Raw genomic sequence first — 21452 nt, forward strand, 5'->3', positions numbered from 1 at the left:
ATTAATAATACAGAGACTTTGAAATAGTGTCTGTTTCACTGGTTTCTTATTAGGACTAAATGAAACAGTGCACACAAAATGCTTAGAATGTTACCTGGCACAAAAAGAAGTCACTCAGTACATATTCACTGTTAGTAAGAGAGCTAAATGGAGTAATGTAAGTGCTAAAAGCCACTTTTCTGTGCATGAAGTAAACAGAATAAACCTAAAAGTAACAGATGAAAAAAAAAAGATCAAAGCATATTTTTTATAGATGTAGAGTAAATGACAGGAAAAAACCAAATAGTTCAAAGAACAGACCTGGTGACTAAGAAATGATGGGACAGAATCTTGGTTATTTTTCTTATAATTCTAAACATTCTGCTTTTTTTTTTTTTTTTAGTGTGCATATATTATTTTGGTACAAACATTTAAATAATTAATGACAATAACAAAAATCCCTCTGCAGATAATTGTCTTGCATTCTAGTGTTCTGGTTCTTCAAACACGATCTACAAACCAGGAGAATTGACCTCATTGTTAGAAATACAGACTCCCCAATCCCAATCCAGACCTTTTGAATCAGCTTCTACTTTGGAGCAAGATCCCCCAGGTGATTTGTATGCACCTTTAAATTTAAGAAGCCCTGTAATTTATACTTGTCACTTTATTTCTCTTCCTAAGGTATAAGGCCAGTAAGAGTCCATTGACAAACTGACAGACTGGCCAGCACCTTCTTATAATCACCCTCAAAACCTAGGGCTAAGAAATAATTTTTTATCCAACTTTAATTAACTCTGTTTTTAATATACCAGGTACCAGCTTACTTCAGTTTAGTGCTCGGGCTTCCAAGTTGAACAGACATTTTTATTAACATAATTAAGGTGTTTATATTCTTTTTTTTTTTTTTTAATATTTTTTATTTATTTATTTGACAGAGAGAGATCACAAATAGGCAGAGAGGCAGGCAGAGAGAGAGAGAGGAGGAAGCAGGCGCTCCCTGATGCGGGACTCGATCCCAGGACCCCGAGATCACGACCCGAGCCGAAGGCAGCGGCCTAACCCACTGAGCCAATGACAGCATACGCAGTGGCAGAATGTGATATGCACTGTATCACAGAGATATTCTCAGGGTGCAGAGGGAGCACAAAACAATGCCATTGAGATCATGGTGGAAAGACAGGATATTTTAAAAACTGAGTCTTAGCAATATCACTCTGGAGGCATAGCTAGGGGCTGGGTGCCATACAAGAGGCAGGGAGATTAAATGGGGGGGGCTAATATAATAATCTAAGAAAGAATTAAAATGGATTTTAATTGTGGCACTGGCAATGGGAATGGAGTAGGGGGTACACTTGAGAAATATCAAGGAGGCACAACCTATAGGACATAATTGAATGTGTGGAGTACTGGAAAATGGAAAAACTCGAGTGTGACTTCTGTGTTTTTAGCCTTGTTTGCTAAGTGTGTAGTGATGTTTTTTAATAGAATGAGATGCATTTTTGGCAGGGGTGGAAACCCAGAAATAAGCGAACTCTGTGCTGAGTGTTATATTCTGAAGGTGGTGTTCACTACCTTTAGGATATGTAGGTCTGGAGTTCAGAAGGGAGAACAGGTCTTGAGACAGATTTGGGTGGGGTGAATCTATAATAATGTCACCCATCGAGAAGAGATTACTGAAGGACAGTGTGGCAAATATAAGTATCAGATATTAGGCTGCGTAACTGAAGAATGCTGACATTTAAGGGTGAAGCAGGAGTATGATATCCTAGGAAGAAATATGAGTACAAGAAGCCTGAGAGATAGCAGAAAAAGTAGAGAGAAGCACCAGAAATACACATTCCCACTCCTCAGTGTGGCCTATTCCTCTTCCATGGAGTAGGAAGACCTTCAAATGGGCATGCATCTAGACTAGTCATGGCCCAGATTATCACAAGAGTTTACATATCAGTGATACAAGCTACAGAACTTTTATACTAATTCTAAATCTAGAAGTAATTATATTTGAGAGTTATATGCTGTAGGATGTTTAGGTGGTGCTCATGTAATTAGGGCTTGGCAAGCACTTCTGGTAAAGCATCTTCTGCTAGATGGTAAATATTTTAGGTTTTGTGGGCCATGGGGTCTCTGTAACTACTCATCTCTGCTATTGTAGCACAGAAGTGTCCATCAGCTACCTGTAAAGAGGTGTGACTACATTCCAGTAAAACTTTATGTTTGAAAACTAAAATTTGAATTTTATATAATTTTAAATTATGAAATACTATCCTTATTTTGCTTTTGCAACCATTTAAAAATGTAATTAAAAAAACCCACTTAATCCTTTTGCTATACAGAAACAGGCAGCTATCCAGATTTTGCCCAAAGGCCATAACTTGCTGACCCCTGATATAATTACAGTCAAATATAATCACATCTAGAATTATGAGGCATAAAGTAGAAGAAAGAATTTTTAATTTAAAGTCATGATTTAATGGGACCATAGCTAGGAGATGGATAAAAGTGGAAATAATTTCATATGGCATTATCTTTGATATGCTGAATGCTACCATTCAGAAATCATTTTGCAAAGTTCTGAATTATATATGTGAACTTTCCCAGTTTTGATAATATACCACCTGATTATGTTTGGCTCAAATGTACAATCTTTTTATTGCTTTGTACCAGGGTAGGCTTAATAAAACTGTGATTCTTGGAAAGTATCTCAGCAGGTAGTATTCTCCTTTTAAAATTTTCTCCCTGTATCTAACCAAGAAAATGTTCTTTTCCTGCTTCTTCCTTTAAAAGTTTATTATCACTGGATTTATTCAGCTAACTTAGAAATGAATGGAGTTTTAAGAGCAAAAATAAATGCCATACAATATCTGTGGGGAGAGCTTAATTTTGGAATTATCTGGAACATTCAAAGTTACCTAGCTTGGTTCTGGAATAAGATGGTCTCCTTCCAATAATGGAAACCATTTTGAATTCATGCACGTAGCTGAGCCATATGATAGTGGGAATAAAGAGCATGCTAAATTTTTCAGGTCCATAACTGCCAAAAAGCAACGCAATGGAAACATAACAATTTTCTAAAACCCCTGTGCCAGCTTCTTTATGATTCTAGTCATTATTTTCTGGAATGATAGTAATATCCAAGTTTAATGTTTAAGTCTTTGATCTAACAACAAATTAAGATAAATTTTTGTGAAGATTTACAATAAAATCTTTAAAAAATGGGTTTAAGAGGTTTACTGATGAAATTCACAGCAATTTTAAATATGTATGGTAATGAGAAAAGAGAAACTTTTTCCTGCAAGTCACAGGCTCTTTGGCTACGCTGGGAAGGAAATACTTATACCTGGATTTGAAATCTCTTTCAAGATATAAATTTGGCTCTCCTCTCCAAAATATTTTATGGTTATATGTTGGTTGCCAGGGAGGGTTAACAACATTTTAAAAAATCTTTTTATAATTTCCATGTATCTACAGAGAAATGATATCCAAGACCTTAACCTAGTAACTGTTTTACTTTTCCCAGGCCCTCTCCAATTCTTTGGTCATATGGAAAAAAAAAACAACAACAAACAAACAAAAAATAAAAATAAAAACAGAACAAACAACACAAAAAAATTCCCCTCCTCGACTACAGCCAAAGAATATTCATAATATTCACAACTTATGACCATACTTTCTTAAAAAATAGTATTTTGTAAGCCCTTTCCTATGTGGTCTTTTCACACAGTTTAGCGTTAAAATCATGGACTTGGGACAGGAGGCAAGAGTTGGCTCAGGAGTGCCAGCTTAGCCACTAGCAAATGGATCTCATTTTTTTTTTTTTTTTTTAAACAGGGAAGGGGGGGCGGGGAGAGAGAACGTGAGAGAGAGAAAGAGGAAAGACAGGAGGGTTAGAGACAGAGGGAGAGAGAGAATCTGAAGCAGGCCCCATGCCCACAGCAGAGCCCGATGCAGGGTTCAAACTCATAACCCTGAGATGATGACCTGAGCTGAAATCAAGAGTGGAATGCTTAGCTGAATGAGTCACCCATGTGCCCTAGGATCTCACAATTTTGAGCCTCAGTATCTATTTATTAAAGGAGGCTAACAATACACTTGCTTTATAGGACCAATGCCAGTACCAAATGAAGCTCTACATTTCATTTATGTGCTTATAAATATAACCTGTTATTTTTAGTGTAATTATGTATAGCTCCATAGAAAATACATTTTTTTCATCCCTCTTCTATCTGAAACAACAATGCTTTTGGGATTCCTTGGGTGACATTATGAGATGGCATATTATGGCCATCTGCCTTCTCTCTGAGGAGGCCAGAAGCACCTGGTAGGATTCCAGTGACATTCCAGGCTCCACTTCCATGCAAAAAAAAATACCAGGAAAAAAAATCCATGTGAGACATTTAATAACCCACAGAAAGTATCTATTTTTTTTTTCTTTTAAGCCAGCAGAGACCATTAAGCTCATACTGACAATATGTGAGAACATAGCTCTTTAATGACCCAATTCCTACACTCAGCTGTGCCCTTGGCTATCTAGAGCATCATGGCATTGATCTAAAAGAGCTTCTCACCAATGTTAAACTACTTCATGGTAATCCAACAAACATTCTTAAAAAATGCCGGAGCACCTGGGTGGCTCAGTGGGTTAAAGCTTCTGTCTTCAGCTCGGGTCATGATCTCAAAGTCCTGGGATCAAGCCCTGCATCAGGCTCTCTGCTCAGTAGGGAGCCTGCTACCCCCCCCCCCCCGCCTGCCTCTCTGTCTACTTGTGATCTCTCTCTATCAAATAAATAAAATATTAAAAAAAAACAAATTGTCATCCCGCAGTGTAATGGTAATTAACATTCTTAACAATGTGCCTAGGACATTGATTGGGAAGCATAACTGAGTTAAATTGGAGTAGGGAAGAAATAACCTGATTATTTTCCAGAATCTCTTATTTGAATGAATTGTTCCATCATTTGCTCAGTTGTTCAAGCCAGAAATCTGGATTATCTGTGGTGTCTTCTCCTTAATACCCATAACCAGACTATTACTAATTCTGATCAGTTTTATTCCTCAAATAATTTCTGTACCTCCTAACTTTTGTCTTTCTGCTTCTACCATGCTAGTGTCTAAACAATTGCAGAAGTCTCCTCAGTGGTTATTGCCTTCCCTACCAACCCATTTTCTACCCATAATGACCTTATCACCGTGCATCGCTGATCACATCGCTCTCTTGCTTAAACTCTATTTATAGTTCCACTGACTCTTAAGCTAAAGTTAACCATCCTTCCGGTGGGCATTAAGGTCCTGCAGCTCTGACTTTCCCCCTTTCCTTCCCTTCCACCCACATCCATCAGGTCTTCTTTCAGATCCTTGTACACATGCTCTCTCCTACCTCGTGCAGCTCCCTCTGCATAGGACACTCTTCCCTCCTTTTATGTTTAGTTCTATGCTCCCCATCCTTTAGTTCACAAGCCTATTCTGAGTTCCTTTGAAAGTCTTCTTAGACCTCCAAAGTTGAGTCCCACTTTTATACTCACTCATGATATCACAGTATTCCAGCTCATAGTACCACAAAACTTTCACTCACAGACTTTGCATCATTACTGAAATTTTGTGTGATTCTCTGAGTAATTTATATCCATAATGAGTTCAGAAACCATTGTTTATTTTGTTTTCTCTCCATTGTACAGTAGGACAAAATATTAGTATCTTCATAGAGATGAAATTCAATAAACATTTGTTGAATGAAAAAACGAGTTACTGATATTCCTGATATGGCTTAGATGAAATAGTTGTATTCTTAGTTTACTGATTTACTGATAATCATCTTTTATTGAAAATCATCTTTCATAAGATCTATTTAATTCATCCTGTGGAATTGTCATGTATATAAGTCAATGTAATATGTTAAAATTTTTTAAACTTCCTAAGTCTTCTCAAATAAAATATGTGTAATTATGTTCTGAATATTCAAGAAAATAAAACAAATAGTATTATACTCAGTGTATTTTTATTATGAATTTTTTAAATTCAAATTTCTGTTTGAAATTGTTAAGCCATCCAGAGAATATCTCTATATTCTCTGTTCTTTATTAGTGGATAAGAACTCTTATTCTTAGAACTTTTAACACTATAGTATGTTGCCTTTTGAGGAAAAACTTAGATTATATTAGCCATATTTTCTAATTCTAATACATAAAGTCAAAAGAAATGAATAGCCAGATAGGATATGATCCCAAGGCAAATGTGGGAGAAAAGTTAGGCCTTGTGATTCCATAGTTTGTATCTACCAGAAGAGAGACCTCTAAGTGCTCTGGAAGGGAAAAAATCAAATCTATATAATTAGTTTGATGACGCCTAGCAATTAGGAGATACTAGTAAAAACCCTGTCTAAAGGAGGATTTTCAATTTTTAACTAGATGTAGATATAAATAAAATAACTACTGGTTCTCTTAAAATCTAATGACAAAAGTCTAAGTGCATACAATTTGATCATTTTTAGCATGTCTAACAATCCTGGATCACATCAGTAGAAATGCATAAGGTCTTGCATATTTAGTATATTTCTTATTTCAATTTTTGATCTTTTATATTTTTGGACATTGTGGCCAATTTGGGTTAGGAGTTATTATCAAAGCATATCAATATGAGAGATACTATCAACTGAAGTGAAATAAACTTTTCTAAATTTAAACCAATAACTAGAGTAATTCAGATTTCAACATGCAAAATGAAAGAACAATTTAGGTTTATTTCACAGCATTTAGGTTGAGTGTACTCAAGAAAAGAAGTACAAAAAAGGTAAGTCCAATTGTAAACATAATGTTTAGGACAAATTTTAAAATATAATATGGTAAGAAAAAATTCTTTAAAACATTTTAGCACAAAATGCCATCAAATCTAATCAGTTTGGCATTAATTAAGCTCTAATAATGTACTACAGCATCTCCCCTAAGTAGTGTGATCTGTTTCCCCTTTATCCAGGTCGATTTGTGCACATTATGGTGTCATCATAATTTTAAAACATACTGAGAAAATGACAGAGCTGCAAAATTAAAATAAATGATTAATGGTATTTTTTTTCATGTTTTGTACTAATAGGTATTACCGAGCCTTTAAATTAATAGAGCTGTCAAGCTCATGGGTTTTACAGATCCAGCAATGAACCAAAATGGAAATTATATATTCCACAGACACCTAAAGATGACACTTTGGAATATTTTAAAATTTAATTAGTAGGTGCAATTGTTTTGTTCCCCATAACCACTGCAAATTAATTGGAAATTAGTCACAACCAATCCTTTTTTTTAACAATCTGAAATGAAGAGATTGGTGCTTTACACCTTAACGTTCTTGTTTGGGGGCCAGAATGCACACATGCAGTAAATTGCATTGTCAATTACAAAAACAACAACTGTTGTGAAATTAGGAAAAATTATGCACAGGTAAACAAAACTAATTAATGCATAAGTAACAGGGGAACACAAAAAATAATGCCCAACTAAACATTAACATGCCAGTCTTTGGAAAAAAAAAAAAAAGGCTTGGAAATGCAAATTTATGCAAAAGCTTTCACCAATGAAGTCTTAAGTAAAAGAAGCTTTTAGTTTATGTTTTATTTAACTGCATTTAGTATCTTACTATCACTCACACCTTAAAAAATATAGCTACTAGAACAGCAGTCTGCTTACTCAAATATATTTTATGATGGCAGAATACTGTTAATTTTCTATTTTTCAGAGTATCTACATTTCGACTCATTAAATAGCAAATGGTGCTATTTCCTTCCTTAACATTTATCCCTCTTCTGTATTTAAATATTACGCAAAATGCAATTTGCAGGCACATCAAGGAAATATTCATTATCTACATATACCTGTTAAACATTTTCCTACTGATAATTTACGGGTTACTCTTTTCCTCCATCACTAAAACTATATATGTTCCCATGTTCCCTTGTCTGCTTTGCCCATCTGCCTCTCTTTTTTTTTTTTTCCTTTTGGCCTCGGTTAAAAATTATTCACTTTATTATTTATTTATTTGAGAGAGAGAGAGAGTCCATGCATGTGCATGAGCAGGGGATAGAGTCAGTGGAAGAAAGAAACTTTTAAAAAAATTTTTTTGAATTTTAATTCCAGTATAGTTAACATACAGTGTTAGCTTAGTTTCCTGTGTACAATATAGTCATTCAGCAATTCTGTACATGAGTCAGTGCTCATCACAATATGTGTACTCTTAATCTCCATCACCTATTTCACCCCTCCCCCTATGCACCCCCTCTGGTATATCGGTTTGTTCTCTATATTTAAAAGTCTCTTGCTTGGTTGATCTATCCTCTCTCTCTCTTTGCCCATCCCCTTCTAAAGTAAGCCATTAAAGCAGTTTAAGATTCCTTAAAGATAGTGTGTTTACAAAGTCAACAAGTACGTACCAAGTTACAATAGCTGTATAATTTCTAATGAGAAAATATTTTATTAAATTTTCAAAACAAGAATAATTTCTAAAAAATCAATCTGGTGCATTTAATATTATTTAATACTATTTAAAGTTAATCAATTTAATGCAAGAGTCTTGAGAGATTCAAGAGTTAGGTAGCAGATTTAGAAGATAACTTTCACAATGCTATTCTATTTGGATGAGTTTTAATATAATTTTCCTTTAAGGTAATAATTAAAGATGTTAAATGTTATGGTGAAATACCCTTTTCCAATATGAGTTTATCTGTAAATGATTATGGGAAAACAATAAAAGTCACTGCTACATTTTCTGTAATGCTATGGCCAAATCTCAAAAAGATTTCAATTTTGTCCCACCAGAAAATTACATCGGTTTAACTTTTTACCCTTTATGACTCAAGATCACAGGGAAGCTAGTCTGAATAATAAAAAAGAAGAAAATTCAAGTGCATTATTAAAAATAACAATACTTACTGTACACTATCAAATAATACTTTAAGTGTTGGAAAATGTGGCGTATAATAATTTTCAACAACCTTTCAATACTACCTTGTGATTTGTAGGTAGCTAGTTTTAAATAAGGAAATAGTTTCAAGAAGATTAAGTAATTCTCTGAAGTCCAGAGGTCACTGATATAACAAATATGAAACTCTGGACTCTGGCCTTTATTCTTGTTTTCTATCCATTGGAATATAGTTATTTCACATGGTTATCTTCCTAAGCAGTTTTTTCCCTCCCTCCTCATGGAAATCCCATAAAACACTGCTTTTAGGAAGTGAAAAGTATTCTTAACCCTAGACTACACTAAATTTCTGCCTCAGTGCTAGAAAAGTTGACTATTTCAGTTGTAGATGTTAGCTTGTTCAAAATAACTTAAAATACTAAACTTACAATAGGTTTCAGATAAAAAGCTAATATACAGAAGTTTTAATAAAATGGTTGTGAGTCTATAATAAAAGAATGGTAAGGTTATTTAACTTCTGACCTGTTTTTAGTTCCCAGGTGTATGATCAGTTAATTTAGGCAGTAGGTATAAAGGGATCCACCTACTATAATGATAAGCACATGTTAGCTATTTTCCTACTTCCTAAATTTGCCCCATTTTCTTCGTAGGTATCCTTATATATGGTTTATTGTTAAGTTTTAGTAGCTCCTTGTCAAGAAACATTCCATGCACAATTTGCCTTTACCCATATTTGTTGTTTCTCTAGCAATCAAGAGATGTTTAGGCACATAAACTATGGAGAAAAGCATTCCATTCAGTACTATTGTATCTTCTAATATAATATAATGTGAAATGCTCATTTAAATGGTATTCCCAAGAAGAAAATATGGTCATGGTGTTCAACTTTACAAGTGGGCTGAGAGGGCCATTAAAACAATCTTTTCTTAAAAGGGTTTGTTTTGCTTCTCAACACAAATGTCCTACGCTGTTTGCTGTGGTTACAGCTGCTAGAGAAAGTCAAAGTGCAGGGAGTCTCACTGGCTCGCTGCCTGTTTGACACTTGGGCTCCTTGACTCAACACTATGCATTACAGAAAGCTTCAGACACATTGTATTTCCTCCCCTCTGAACTTATTTTCCTTAGGCAAACAGGGTTAATCAACTGATGACCAGTTTGGGAGTAGAAAAACAAGTTAGGAACAGAACCGGTCTTAGAACTCTGCTCGGTGACCTTACCACACCTCCATATATAAGCCCCCCATACAGCCATATAGCTCATCTGCAACAGTCTTAATATATGTTCTCCTACAAAGTAATCTAAAAAACGTATCTCATGTACTAGCTTAGAGAAACACTGAAAACTCTACCCTTATAGCTGAGTAGAAAAACTGTGCCTTTTTGATCCATTATTTTCAATCAAACAAGGTAAATGCTGTCTTAACTACTTGAATGCAGGACATGAGAATGGAAAAATAATTTATGATGTTTTCTCAACAAATAAAACTTAAATTCAAAGTTTAGTGTATTTCTTAGACTTATTTAGCTTTTTTCGGGGGTGGGGGTAAGAAATGGGGATTTTGCTGGCAGAAGTCTCCAAGCTGGCAGATAAGTACTTCTGACTAATAATATGCCAACTTGGTGGGGACAATTCAGCCAGATCTCAAAATAGCCATACACAATAACACCTAAGGAGAGTTGGTGACAGTTCAGTTCTGGTCAAGGAGCAAGCAAACTCCATCCTGTATCTCCCACTAATGGCAACTACAAATCCCACATAGACTAGAGCAAGTATCTGAGGATCCTGAAAGCAAATGATAGCAGGTAGGCTGGAGAAGGAAACCCTGGCATAAAGTGCCACTGAACTATTGATGAGTTTTCTTTTTTTTTCTTCCCTCTCACATTTCCTAGCCAGAGATCTTGGAGGAGAGGGAGAACACAAAAAAGCTATTCCTTAAATTTGCATACAATCTCCCGAGCTTACCCTTGAGCTGTGTATGCATAGATCTGTCCTTAAGAAGCATACTGCCAGCTTAAAGAACCAAAATGGGGGATGGACCGCCACTCAGGTTCCACACCAGCCTATGAATTTTGTACATGTAGAATGAATCTGAATAACATTGTAAAGACTTTGAAAGTTGAACTGACATTAGAAACTCACAGGAAGCAGCTCAGGATTTGTGACCTGAACCTAAGTGGATCAATGACCTACTAAAATAGCAACAACAATGACAAACCAACATTCCCCCTAAGAATTAAACAAAACCCGGAGTTTTGTAACATAATATTTAAAATGTTCAGCATTCAACTCAGAATTTTTCAACATATGATGACCTGGGAAAATCTCAAAAACTCACAAGGGAAAAGACAGCCAGTGATGCAAACCCTGGGATGATCCAAGTGTTAAGAGTTGCCACACAGGACCTTACAGCAGCTACTAAACTGTGCTCCAAAAAGTAATGACAGGTACTCCTGAAATGAAAGGAAAGATAGAAACTACCGGCTGAGAAATAGAGGGTATCAAAAAAAGGAACCAGTTAGAAATTTAACAACTGAAAAATACAATGACTTAAGTAAAACAAAAATTAATTGGATGGGCTCAAGAACAGAACAGAGATGAAAGAGGAAAAGTGAACTTGAATATAGATGAATAAACTTGATCTGGTACAAACAGAAAGAACAAAGAAGAAAGAAAAAATATATCAGACTCAGAGATCTACAAGATAATACATAAAGTATCTAAAATGATCATCAGAATTTTAGAAGGAAAGGAGAGAGTGTGGGGCTTAAATTAATATCTGAAGAAAGTAATGGCTGAAAACTTTGGCAAAGTCATAAACCTAAAGATTCGTGAAGCTCAGAGGAACTAAAACAGAATGAGCCCAAAGAAATCCATGCCCACACTCATCAAAATCAAACTACTGAAAACTAAAGACAAAGGAAAAAATTGAATGCAGCCTGAGAAAATGATGCATTACATATTGTGAAGCAATGATTCAAATGACTGAGGGTATCTCATCAGAAACCACATTATGTAAAAGACACTATGCGAGATATGAAGGGGAATTAAGGATGAATCTTAAAATGCTTACAATTAAGTCAGAAGAGCTGGATACGTATATGTATAGCCGAAATACAAGACTGTGCATTGCGATGGCATTAAGAAGTTATCAACAGACAGCCACAGAAGTACAAAGGATAAGGCAAATATTTCAGACAGATGGGGAGTTAAAAAGGCTTCATGAGGAAATTGCTGCTAAACTTGGCTTTGAAAGAAGGAATTTTATTTTATTTTTAGTTTATATGTATTTATATCTCATTGCCTTTCAGAAAGATTTTGTAGTAAATTATAAAAATACATATATCCCAATAGGACAGTATAATTACTTCAGGTAATCTGAATAAAAGGGAAAAATCAATATATCAAAATAATAAACATAGGTTCAAATGAAAGAAATGCCAACCACAGTCCTACCGAATTGCTGGAAGAAACCACAGATTTGTTTGTACGCTCGAAGAATGAGTTTATTACTGAAACACAAAACAGGAAGTGGAGATTTTAGGCACCAAATTAATAGGTATGAGTAGAAAGCTCCTGGAAAGTGGTCCCTATGAAGCATGGCAACCTCGGGAAAATTATTTAATGCCATTGCAAGGATTTTAAACTTTATTCTGTGTGAAAAAGGAGTCATTGAACTTTGACATCCAAGAGTAAAATGATCATTGTTGTTCAGTAGTAATTCTGGCAGCAATGTGATGGATGGCCTTAACCATACCAGGAAGCAAAAAATAAGATGTTAAAGAGAAAAATGTAAATAAGCTGAAAACAATCTGAATTCTGTTATAAATGACAGAGTTGTAATTGATTACTAATATTAGAGCTACATTAAGGACCGAAAGAGTTACTGAGTGAGGCAGCAAAACATCATAATCAAGAAAAAAGGCATTAGAGTCTAGTGGCCTGCTCTACCTCTTACTGTGTGGCCTTGGAAAACTTGCTTAATTTATCTGGATCATCTGTGTTTGTTTTTAATATATAATATGGGGATTGTAATAACCTTACTGACTTCTTAGGACTTTTATGAAGACTAAATAATTAATAAACATAAACATAAACCTAACAGAACAAAACCTGGTTCGTGGTAAGCACTCAAGAAATGTTAGGCATCATTACCATGGTTTCCTCCACACGTAACTGGGACCTTCAAATGTCTTGAAGATTCTATCAGCCTTCATCTAGTGAAAAAGTTTTATTAACTAAAACTTTGGTCTGAGATTAATTTGTATTTAACTAATGATTTCAGATTAAATAATACTTTTAGGGGCACCTGGGTGGCTCAGTGGGGTAAAGCCTCTGCCTTTGGCTCAGGTCATGATCCCAGGGTCCTGGGATTGAGCCCCGCATCGGGCTCTCAGCTCAGTGGAGAGCCTGCTTCCCTTCCTCTCTCTCTCTACCTGCCTCTCTGCCTACTTGTGATCTCTGTCTGTCAAATAAATAAATAAAATCTTTAAAATAAATAAATAAATAAATAAATAAATAAATAAATAATACTTTTAAATTATTATTATTTTTAATAATTAAAACAACAAACACATCAATAAAACTTTAATGGACAACAGAACACTTCCTCTTTCTAAAGATTTTGCATTTTAAAGTTCTGCTGGATATATTCTCTTTGTAAAAACAAGTCAAAATTAAGATAAACTCCAGATAACTGCAGCATTTAGAGCAATAGGAAAAAGATCCAGTCTTCTTAAGCAAGGGTGAAAGCAAAGGCTAGGCAAGTAGCCAGCGTCTGAGTCAAGTAGATATTACTGCCAGGGGAAAAAACTGGCATCCAAGTCAGAAAACAGCATCTCATCGAATGGCCTACACAGTAGAAATGGAACAAGAGGAGACAATTGCTCTTAGGGCACTAGATGACCAAGTGTCTGCCCCAGAAAAAGCACGGATCGAGCCTAGGGCAGCTAGGCAACCATGCTTGGCAGGAATTGGCTGAGTCCCAGGTCAGGGCTGAGTTGTATGTTCAACATATTCCACTTTGGAAACAGATTGGGCAAGTGGGTTCAGGGTGCTGAGAAGTGAATTAAAAAAGCAAAGAGAGACAAAAACACATGTAAACACTTTCTAGAAGTTGCCTTGACTCCGTCTACCTTTTTGAGGAATCTTTATATATTATCTGTGGTCATTTCACCATCTAGCTTATGATCTGTTCATGACTTCCTCCCCATTCTGTACCACACAGAAGAAAGTTTCAAGAATTTCCTTCATCTTAATCATGGATGAAACACCTAGAGCAATATTCCACTACAACCTCTTAGGCATTACTTTCATAAAAGTATCACAAGTAATAACAAATATATGTCTATTAATATTTCAAAGTAGTAACAGAATGCAGTCTATATAATGTGTAAATTTGATAATGCAGAGAGAAATGGCCCAAAGAAATGTTAACTGTACCATACCAAGAATCAGGAAGATTAAAGTTTCGAAGGTTAAGAATGTATTCCTTCTTTGATACATTAAAATTCTTTGCTTTGAGAATGAAATGAATAAAGATAACTCAAAATAACTTTTACATGTATTTATATATGGAAAATATGTGAATGAATTGCTAGCCAACCTACATTATGTTCAGTGAAAGAAGGTTTAGTAGAAAGCATTTTTTAAAATTGTTATACTACCTCAAGAAGTATTTAAGAAATTCACAAACTCAAAATGCATTTGGCATTGGCAGTATAATTATGTGTAAGGCACCGTGCTATGCTCCGGGGACAGAAAGATGATCAAAATCATGGTGCATGACCCCAATAAGCTTATATCTATCAAGAAGCTAGCAGATAATGTTGATAATTTCAGTGTAATATCATAAGTGCTTACATAAGGCTATGAAGCACTAAGGCTGGGCTTTTAGACTAGCTGGGGTCGATGGGGTGGAGGAAGTGGCAATGTTCTGGAAGAGCTTTATAGAGGAGGGGCAACATGAAACGAGTCTCAAGCTAAGTTGTATAAATCAACTAAAGAAGAAGAAAAGCTTATTTGGACATAAGGGAAGTGTGTGAGGAGAGTAAAAGAAGTAGGGGGTGACATTGGTGAAATAGAAAGCTTGAGTCAAATTATATTTTGTCAGAAAGAAATTAAGCTATTTTAAGTAGAACAGTATCATAGTGAGCTTAGTATTTTATCATGATCATTCTGGTAGAAAGGTAAAAAAAGGATTTAAATGGGGAAAAAAAATGGAGATGGGGAAATATTGATGTGATTATTGCCAGGAGTGTGAGAGAAATGAAATGGGCCAAATCAAGGACAGAGGTCATGGGGATTGAAGAAAGGAAAAGATTCCAGAAAAATGTCGTATTGGTAGGGGGACACGGTATTTGAATTTGAGGGTATGGAGAGAAGTTTAGGATGGCTCTCAGATTCCTAGTTTAGGAAACACTGGGTCATAACTGTTTCACTAACTCAGGATGGTAAAGGGAGGAGCAAGTATTTTGGAATATAAGAAGTCAGCATATGTTTGGGGGGATGAGGGTGCAAGGCAGGTGATGGGTCCATTTTAGGTATATAGGTGGCTTAGTAAGGCATCTCCTAATATCACAGAACTTTACTGGGCACCCATCACTTGTAATGAATGGATACAAAATGAAATCCGACCTAGTTTATGACTTCTCATATCTCTTCCCTCCTCCCCAAGCTGCGTTTTTTTTTCTTCCCCATGATAGAGACATATTGATAAAAGAATCAGTATGTTTGACATGCTTAGGAAGAAGCACTGTGGAGCAAGAAGACAAAAAGGGGACAATAATTAGGCTCTGGAGTCCAGCCTGGAAAATCTATTGAACTATTTTAATATAAAGTCTTCTGGAATTGTCTCTTTAGACTGATATGTTTGTTAACATGGCCAATAGTTATATGGCCAAAGTCCATTCTCTGTTAATTCAATGTCGATTATGAAACTGTGAACACAGGAGTATGTGACATATTTCCATTGATTAAGGATATATTCAAAGTTTTAAGCTCTTGGTTTTGCTTTTCCTGATATTTCAACTCTGGATTGCTGAAATTTCTAGGTAAATATTATCTTAGTTCTTTTTTTTATTTACTTTTTATTGTGGTAAAATATACATAACAGAAAATTTAACATTTTCACCATTCTTAAAGCATACAGCTTAATAGCATTAAGCACATTTACTTTGCTGTGCAACCATCACCACTATTGATCTCCAGAACTTATATTACTTTGATTTAAAAAAAATACATTTGATATAAGAATCAAGACCATTTATCAAGTGCCTTTCAATTTCATATATTCTACTTAAAGAAAAACAGAACTTCTGCTATGCTCTAACATCATATCTAAAGCAATTCCTTCATAAATTAGATATCAGCTAATGGATATTTAAATTCAGCTATAGATTGTGATATTCTATATGAAAAAACATCTTGTTAATTCAATTGAAACAAACATACGCTTTGGCTAAACCATTGCAATGCTATGAAGACTAAACACTCTCTTCATTTAAAGTGAAATTTAAAGTTCAGAACTCCATGTGGTTCTAGGAAAAGCAGAGTTTGCCAGAATGTGAAATGACAATAATGAGCCATAGTCTAGTACAGCTCTTGGCCCACCACAGACTGGAATAAATGTTGTAAAAGAATAAGAGAACTGAAGGAAAGAAAATTAAACATAAGTTATATATATTATTATTAATTTAACAATTGCATAGATCATGATATTTAACAGGCAAATTAAGTATCTTGTTACTAACTGAAAGATAAGTTAACAAAAGTATCTTTAGAAGTGCTTGTGTAAAATAAACTGAAAATCATTCTAAAACAGTAGATTTTCATAGACATAGACTTTTTAAAGCTGGAAAAGACAGTAAGTGATTTATCAGAAGTCACACTCCAGCAGAGGCCCCAGGCCTTCACAGGTTGAGATCCACGGTGGGGAGTAAGACTGTGGAGCCAGACTACTTGCATTTTAATTTCTACGCCGCCACTTTTCATCTGTGTGGAATCAGGCAAACTATTTGGCCTTTGTCTGCTTCAGTTGCATTATCCATAAAGTGAAACTAATCATAAGATTTTTGTGAAAACTAAATGTGTCAATACAGGTCAAGTGTCTCAAACTGTATACGGCACAAACTAAAAGCTTACTACATGTTCGATATTATTATTACCACTAAATCCTTCTGGATTTAAAACATGGACAAAGGAAGAAACTTCCTTTCGTCCTGAGAAGAATCCACAAAAATACAGAGTCTTTGTGGAAGGTGTTTTTTATTTTTCCTCTTGTCAACCAAGCTGATGAAAACTCACCTTTCTTTAAAGACAATACTGCCACGCGCCCCCACCATCATCCCGTGTCACGACCACTATCCCCTCCCACCACCAACACCACCATCACCAGCATCACCACCACCAACACCACCATCACCAGCGTCACCACCACCACCAACACCATCACCAGCATCACCACGACCATCGACAGCAACTCCACCAGTTCATCCCAACCACCAGCACCAGCACGCATCACCAGTGCCTTAACACACCACCACCACCACCAACACCACCACCAACAACAACACCATCACCAGCATCACCACAACCATCGACAGCAACTCCACCAGTTCATCCCAACCACCAGCACCAGCACGCATCACCAGTGCCTTAACACACCACCACCACCACCACCACCACCACCACCACCACCATTGCCACCACCACTTGTAGCAACAGTAACAACACTTTCAACACCGGTGTGAGTATAAACATGAACTCAGAAGTGTCCCTGGGAGCATGAAGAATAACAGACAAGTTGTGAGTATCTACACGCTGGAAAAGAGAGAACAGGAATCCTTTTAAAGCTATTTGGAACCAACCACAAAGATAGCAGAAAGCACAGGAAGTAGCCAATCAACAGATCTTTAAAACAAGTCTGTTTTACATGATTATTAGAGAATTAACAGATTTGCAAACTTGGGGTTCAAAGAGCTAAAACAATATACTAGAATATACTGAAAAGAATATGCTAGGAATAAACAAAAGGTGGTATCTGTCTGCTGTACACAAAGAGGAAGCCAATAACTTTAGAGTAAAACCACTGGAAAGGTAAAATTAAAAGTTCCCTTTTTCATGCTACACTGCACTGGTTGGAATCTGGAGCTAAATCTATTTAAATTAGTGGTCAAGAGAAGGGGCCTTAAAGAGTCCTGGGTTTGAGTTCCATTTCTGCTACATATCTGACCTTGAGTAAGTTATGGAACCTTCCAAAGCCTCTGTTTTCTCCATCTGAAAAATGATGAGATCCATTATTTAATGTATATGTGACTATTTAATACACCAATACAACCTTGAATGTCAACTATATCTCAACTTAAAACAAAACAAACTTACGTATAACACCAGCACTTAGCACAATGCTCATACCAGTCTAAGATTAAGACCCCCTGTTCATTCCCTAACTGGTTACCCTCCCAATCTTAACTACGCAGTAAATGCGTCATCATTCACATGTAAGAGCTAACCTGGATTCATTTCCTTCTCTCAGCCCTGAGGGAACTCAATAGCAAATTCTTCTTGTCCCATTCCAGAAAGTAGCTCAAATTTATCCTCTTCTCTGTCACTATCTGTACTCAAGCCCAGACTCCTCTGTGAGACTCTGTCCCAGGGGCTACTCAGTAAAATCCATTCTCCACAAAGCAGCCAAGGTGAACTTTTAATATGTAAATCAAATGATTCACTCTACAAATGGAAATTGGAATTTTGTGGGGGGCGTCTAAATGTCTGACTTAAATAATATCTTATTCTGGAGAAAACAAGGATGGGGGAGTTTTCTACAAAGAGGATGCCCTCAAATCCCCAAATGGAGGTAAAAGAACAGATGGATAATGATTCAGGGAGACTCATGTCTGAAGGCCCATAAAAAATTTTCTCTTAAGGAGATCTGAAACAAGTACAAGAAAGATTTAAAGCATTTTTAAAATTTTGATTAGTTCCAGAGTTTATAATTGATCTATGATATCTAAAAGCTGCACTTAGACTAATACAAACATTCAAAGGTTAAATCATTGCCAAGGGCATATAATGCCCCAAACCTGAAAACAATAGCTCTGTCACATCAATAATAAAAATGAAAAGGTACTTGGTGATAGATCAAAAGCTTAGTTATTGTGGTTATTTAGTTACAGGAGTATGTGATTAGTTAGCGATAGAAGTACACGATATTTGGAAAGCAAAAATGAAGTGACATAGCCTTTCAACTACTCTGTACTCACTGTGCACGGGGTCTGCATCCACGGTTCCCCATCAATCTGCATTGGCAGAGACTTGCTAGTCCTGGGGGAAAATATTTCATTTTAAGTACAACACTGAAAAACTTTACACAACAGACTATATGTAAGATATAAGATGATGAGACCTGAGAATGCAAATATGGTAAAAGCTGGCTCTAAATTGATCTCTTCTGAAAGGGACTTCAATTCTTGACTATGAATGAGTACCCTGAAGGGTACCTTGATCACAGGAATATTAAGAGCTTGCAGGTAAATGCGATGATTAAAAAAACATTACGAATGCCAAAAGAAAAATACAGGGTTTATGTTTTTATAATTTTTAAATTATTTTTATTTATTTTGGGGGGCTTATGTTTAATGATATAATGATATAATTGGAATTTCTATAGCCAAAAGAGCCTCCTCGTTTTCATGAAAGCATTGCAAACCTGAAGGAAAGGTGTTTGATGTCTCAGATTGTCCAGTATCAACATTTTCACACAAGTAACAACAATTATATCTGTGCTATAAACCCAATGGTTTCACTGTTGGGTCAAGGCAGACTTTTTTCCCCTAAAGGTAAAATTCTGGAAAAATGTTTAATTTTTTTTTAAATAATTTTTTATTTTTTTATAAACATATAATGTATTATTAGCCCCAGGGGTACAGGTCTGTGAATCGCCAGGTTTACACACTTCACAGCACTCACCATAGCACATACCCTCCCCAATGTCCATAACCGCACTACCCTCTCCCTACCCACCGCACCCGCACCCCGCCCCCCCCCAGCAACTCTCAGTTTGTTTTGTGAGATTAAGAGTCTTTTAGGGTTTGTCTCCCTCCCGATCCCATCTTGTTTCATTTATTCTTGGAAAAATGTTTCTTAAAAAGGTTTAAATTGAATATACATATACAATCTTTCTTCACAATAAATGGATTATTTAATTTTATAGAAACAACGGTGCACTTTAGTCTATGAAAGAATTTAAGTTAATGGTGCCTCAACAGTGTTTCCATTGGGCAATGTACCTGGTAGATCCTTCTATGCTTCAGCAAACTGAACTGTGTGGGAACCATTTTACAGGGGATGAAGTTTATATGTTAGATTTGTATCCATGGTCGGACTAAGAGAACATCAAATTTCAAACCTGGTAAGTAATAGCTAACCAAAACTTTGTAAAACCTGCCAATTCCCTTTATGTGGAAATATGTCAGTATTAATTACTGGTAATTTGAGACACAAATAAGACAGACGTTATTATCAGAGTCTTGGATACTTTTCATTAGGTTGCACTTATCCCATGTCAACCCCCTTTCTCAGTTATAGAGAAAAAACTACCTGATGACCACAGAGGAGCACTGTGCCAGCCGCCGCCCAGCACTCTTCAGTCCGGTGTAGATTTGTCCCATCTCCATGGCTCCTTCTAAGCCAACCACCTCCAGCAGCTGATCACTCAGATCTGAAAGAAAGCAGAAGCCTTGTAGGTTACAGTAGAGATCCATATGTGTACAATTTAATGCCATTAGATATTACAAAGATGAAAAATGAAAGCTACTTGACAAAGAAAGCTTGCCTTGGATTCTGAAAGTAATGAAAAAGATGGCCTACGTCTAAAGCTCTCGGTTTAACTAAACCTCGAGGTGCTGTGGGAAAAGATCGGCTGTCAGCTTGATCTAAAACAAAATGGGAAGAATGAATTCGGAGCCAAATAATGCCAAAAAATATACCAGTAGTTTTTAACATCAACAAACTTAATGTTATTCCACATGTATATATGGAACGTTTATGCATTTGGCAGCAAATACACATTTCAACGCTATAAATAAAGTATGAGGATATGCTGTCAAACATGATTTTGTTAAATTACTCGAACAAAAGACCCTAGAGCTCATGGAATTAAAGTTTCTCATTTTAGAGATAAGAACACTGAGTCTTAAGAACACTTAAGTCATCAAGTGACTCGTCCATAGTCATAGGTAACTTTGTGTAGAAGTTCAAGAAACAGTATTAGTTTCATGAGATAGTTTTGTGATGATAAGAAATATACTACTAAAATACTATTTGGGAGCCACCTAGAAAATTAGCCCAGCGCAATTATTTTTTCTAACAGAGGACAGTAGAAAGACACTAATAGTAATAGCTTTTGCTTAATGAATGTTTTACTAAGTAGTTCCTATCACTGGACTAATCACTTTATCATCTCATTTGCTTCCCTTTAAAACCAACTGAAGGTAAATATGATTATTCTCTTTTACAGACAGAGAAACTGAACACTGGAGAAGCTAATTTATTCATAACATACCTAGGAAGTC

The 21452-nt window shown here is 35.8% G+C and overlaps 1 protein-coding gene across 4 annotated transcripts in view; it reads right to left on the bottom strand.

Moving 5' to 3' along the window:
- DGKB (diacylglycerol kinase beta) overlaps positions 1-21452 on the bottom strand; it is a 693878-nt gene that overhangs the window by 15043 nt on the left and 657383 nt on the right. For all 4 annotated transcript variants that reach the window (XM_044246133.1, XM_044246130.1, XM_044246131.1 and 1 more), the window contains 2 exons: positions 20479-20599; positions 19143-19203 (listed from right to left, as the gene is read on the bottom strand). In XM_044246133.1, coding sequence (XP_044102068.1) covers positions 19143-19203; positions 20479-20599 — 182 coding nt within the window. The remainder of the gene's footprint in view (positions 1-19142; positions 19204-20478; positions 20600-21452) is intronic.

The sequence above is a fragment of the Neovison vison genome, chromosome 4 (genome assembly GCF_020171115.1).
Source record: "Neovison vison isolate M4711 chromosome 4, ASM_NN_V1, whole genome shotgun sequence".
NCBI lineage: Eukaryota > Metazoa > Chordata > Mammalia > Carnivora > Mustelidae > Neogale > Neogale vison.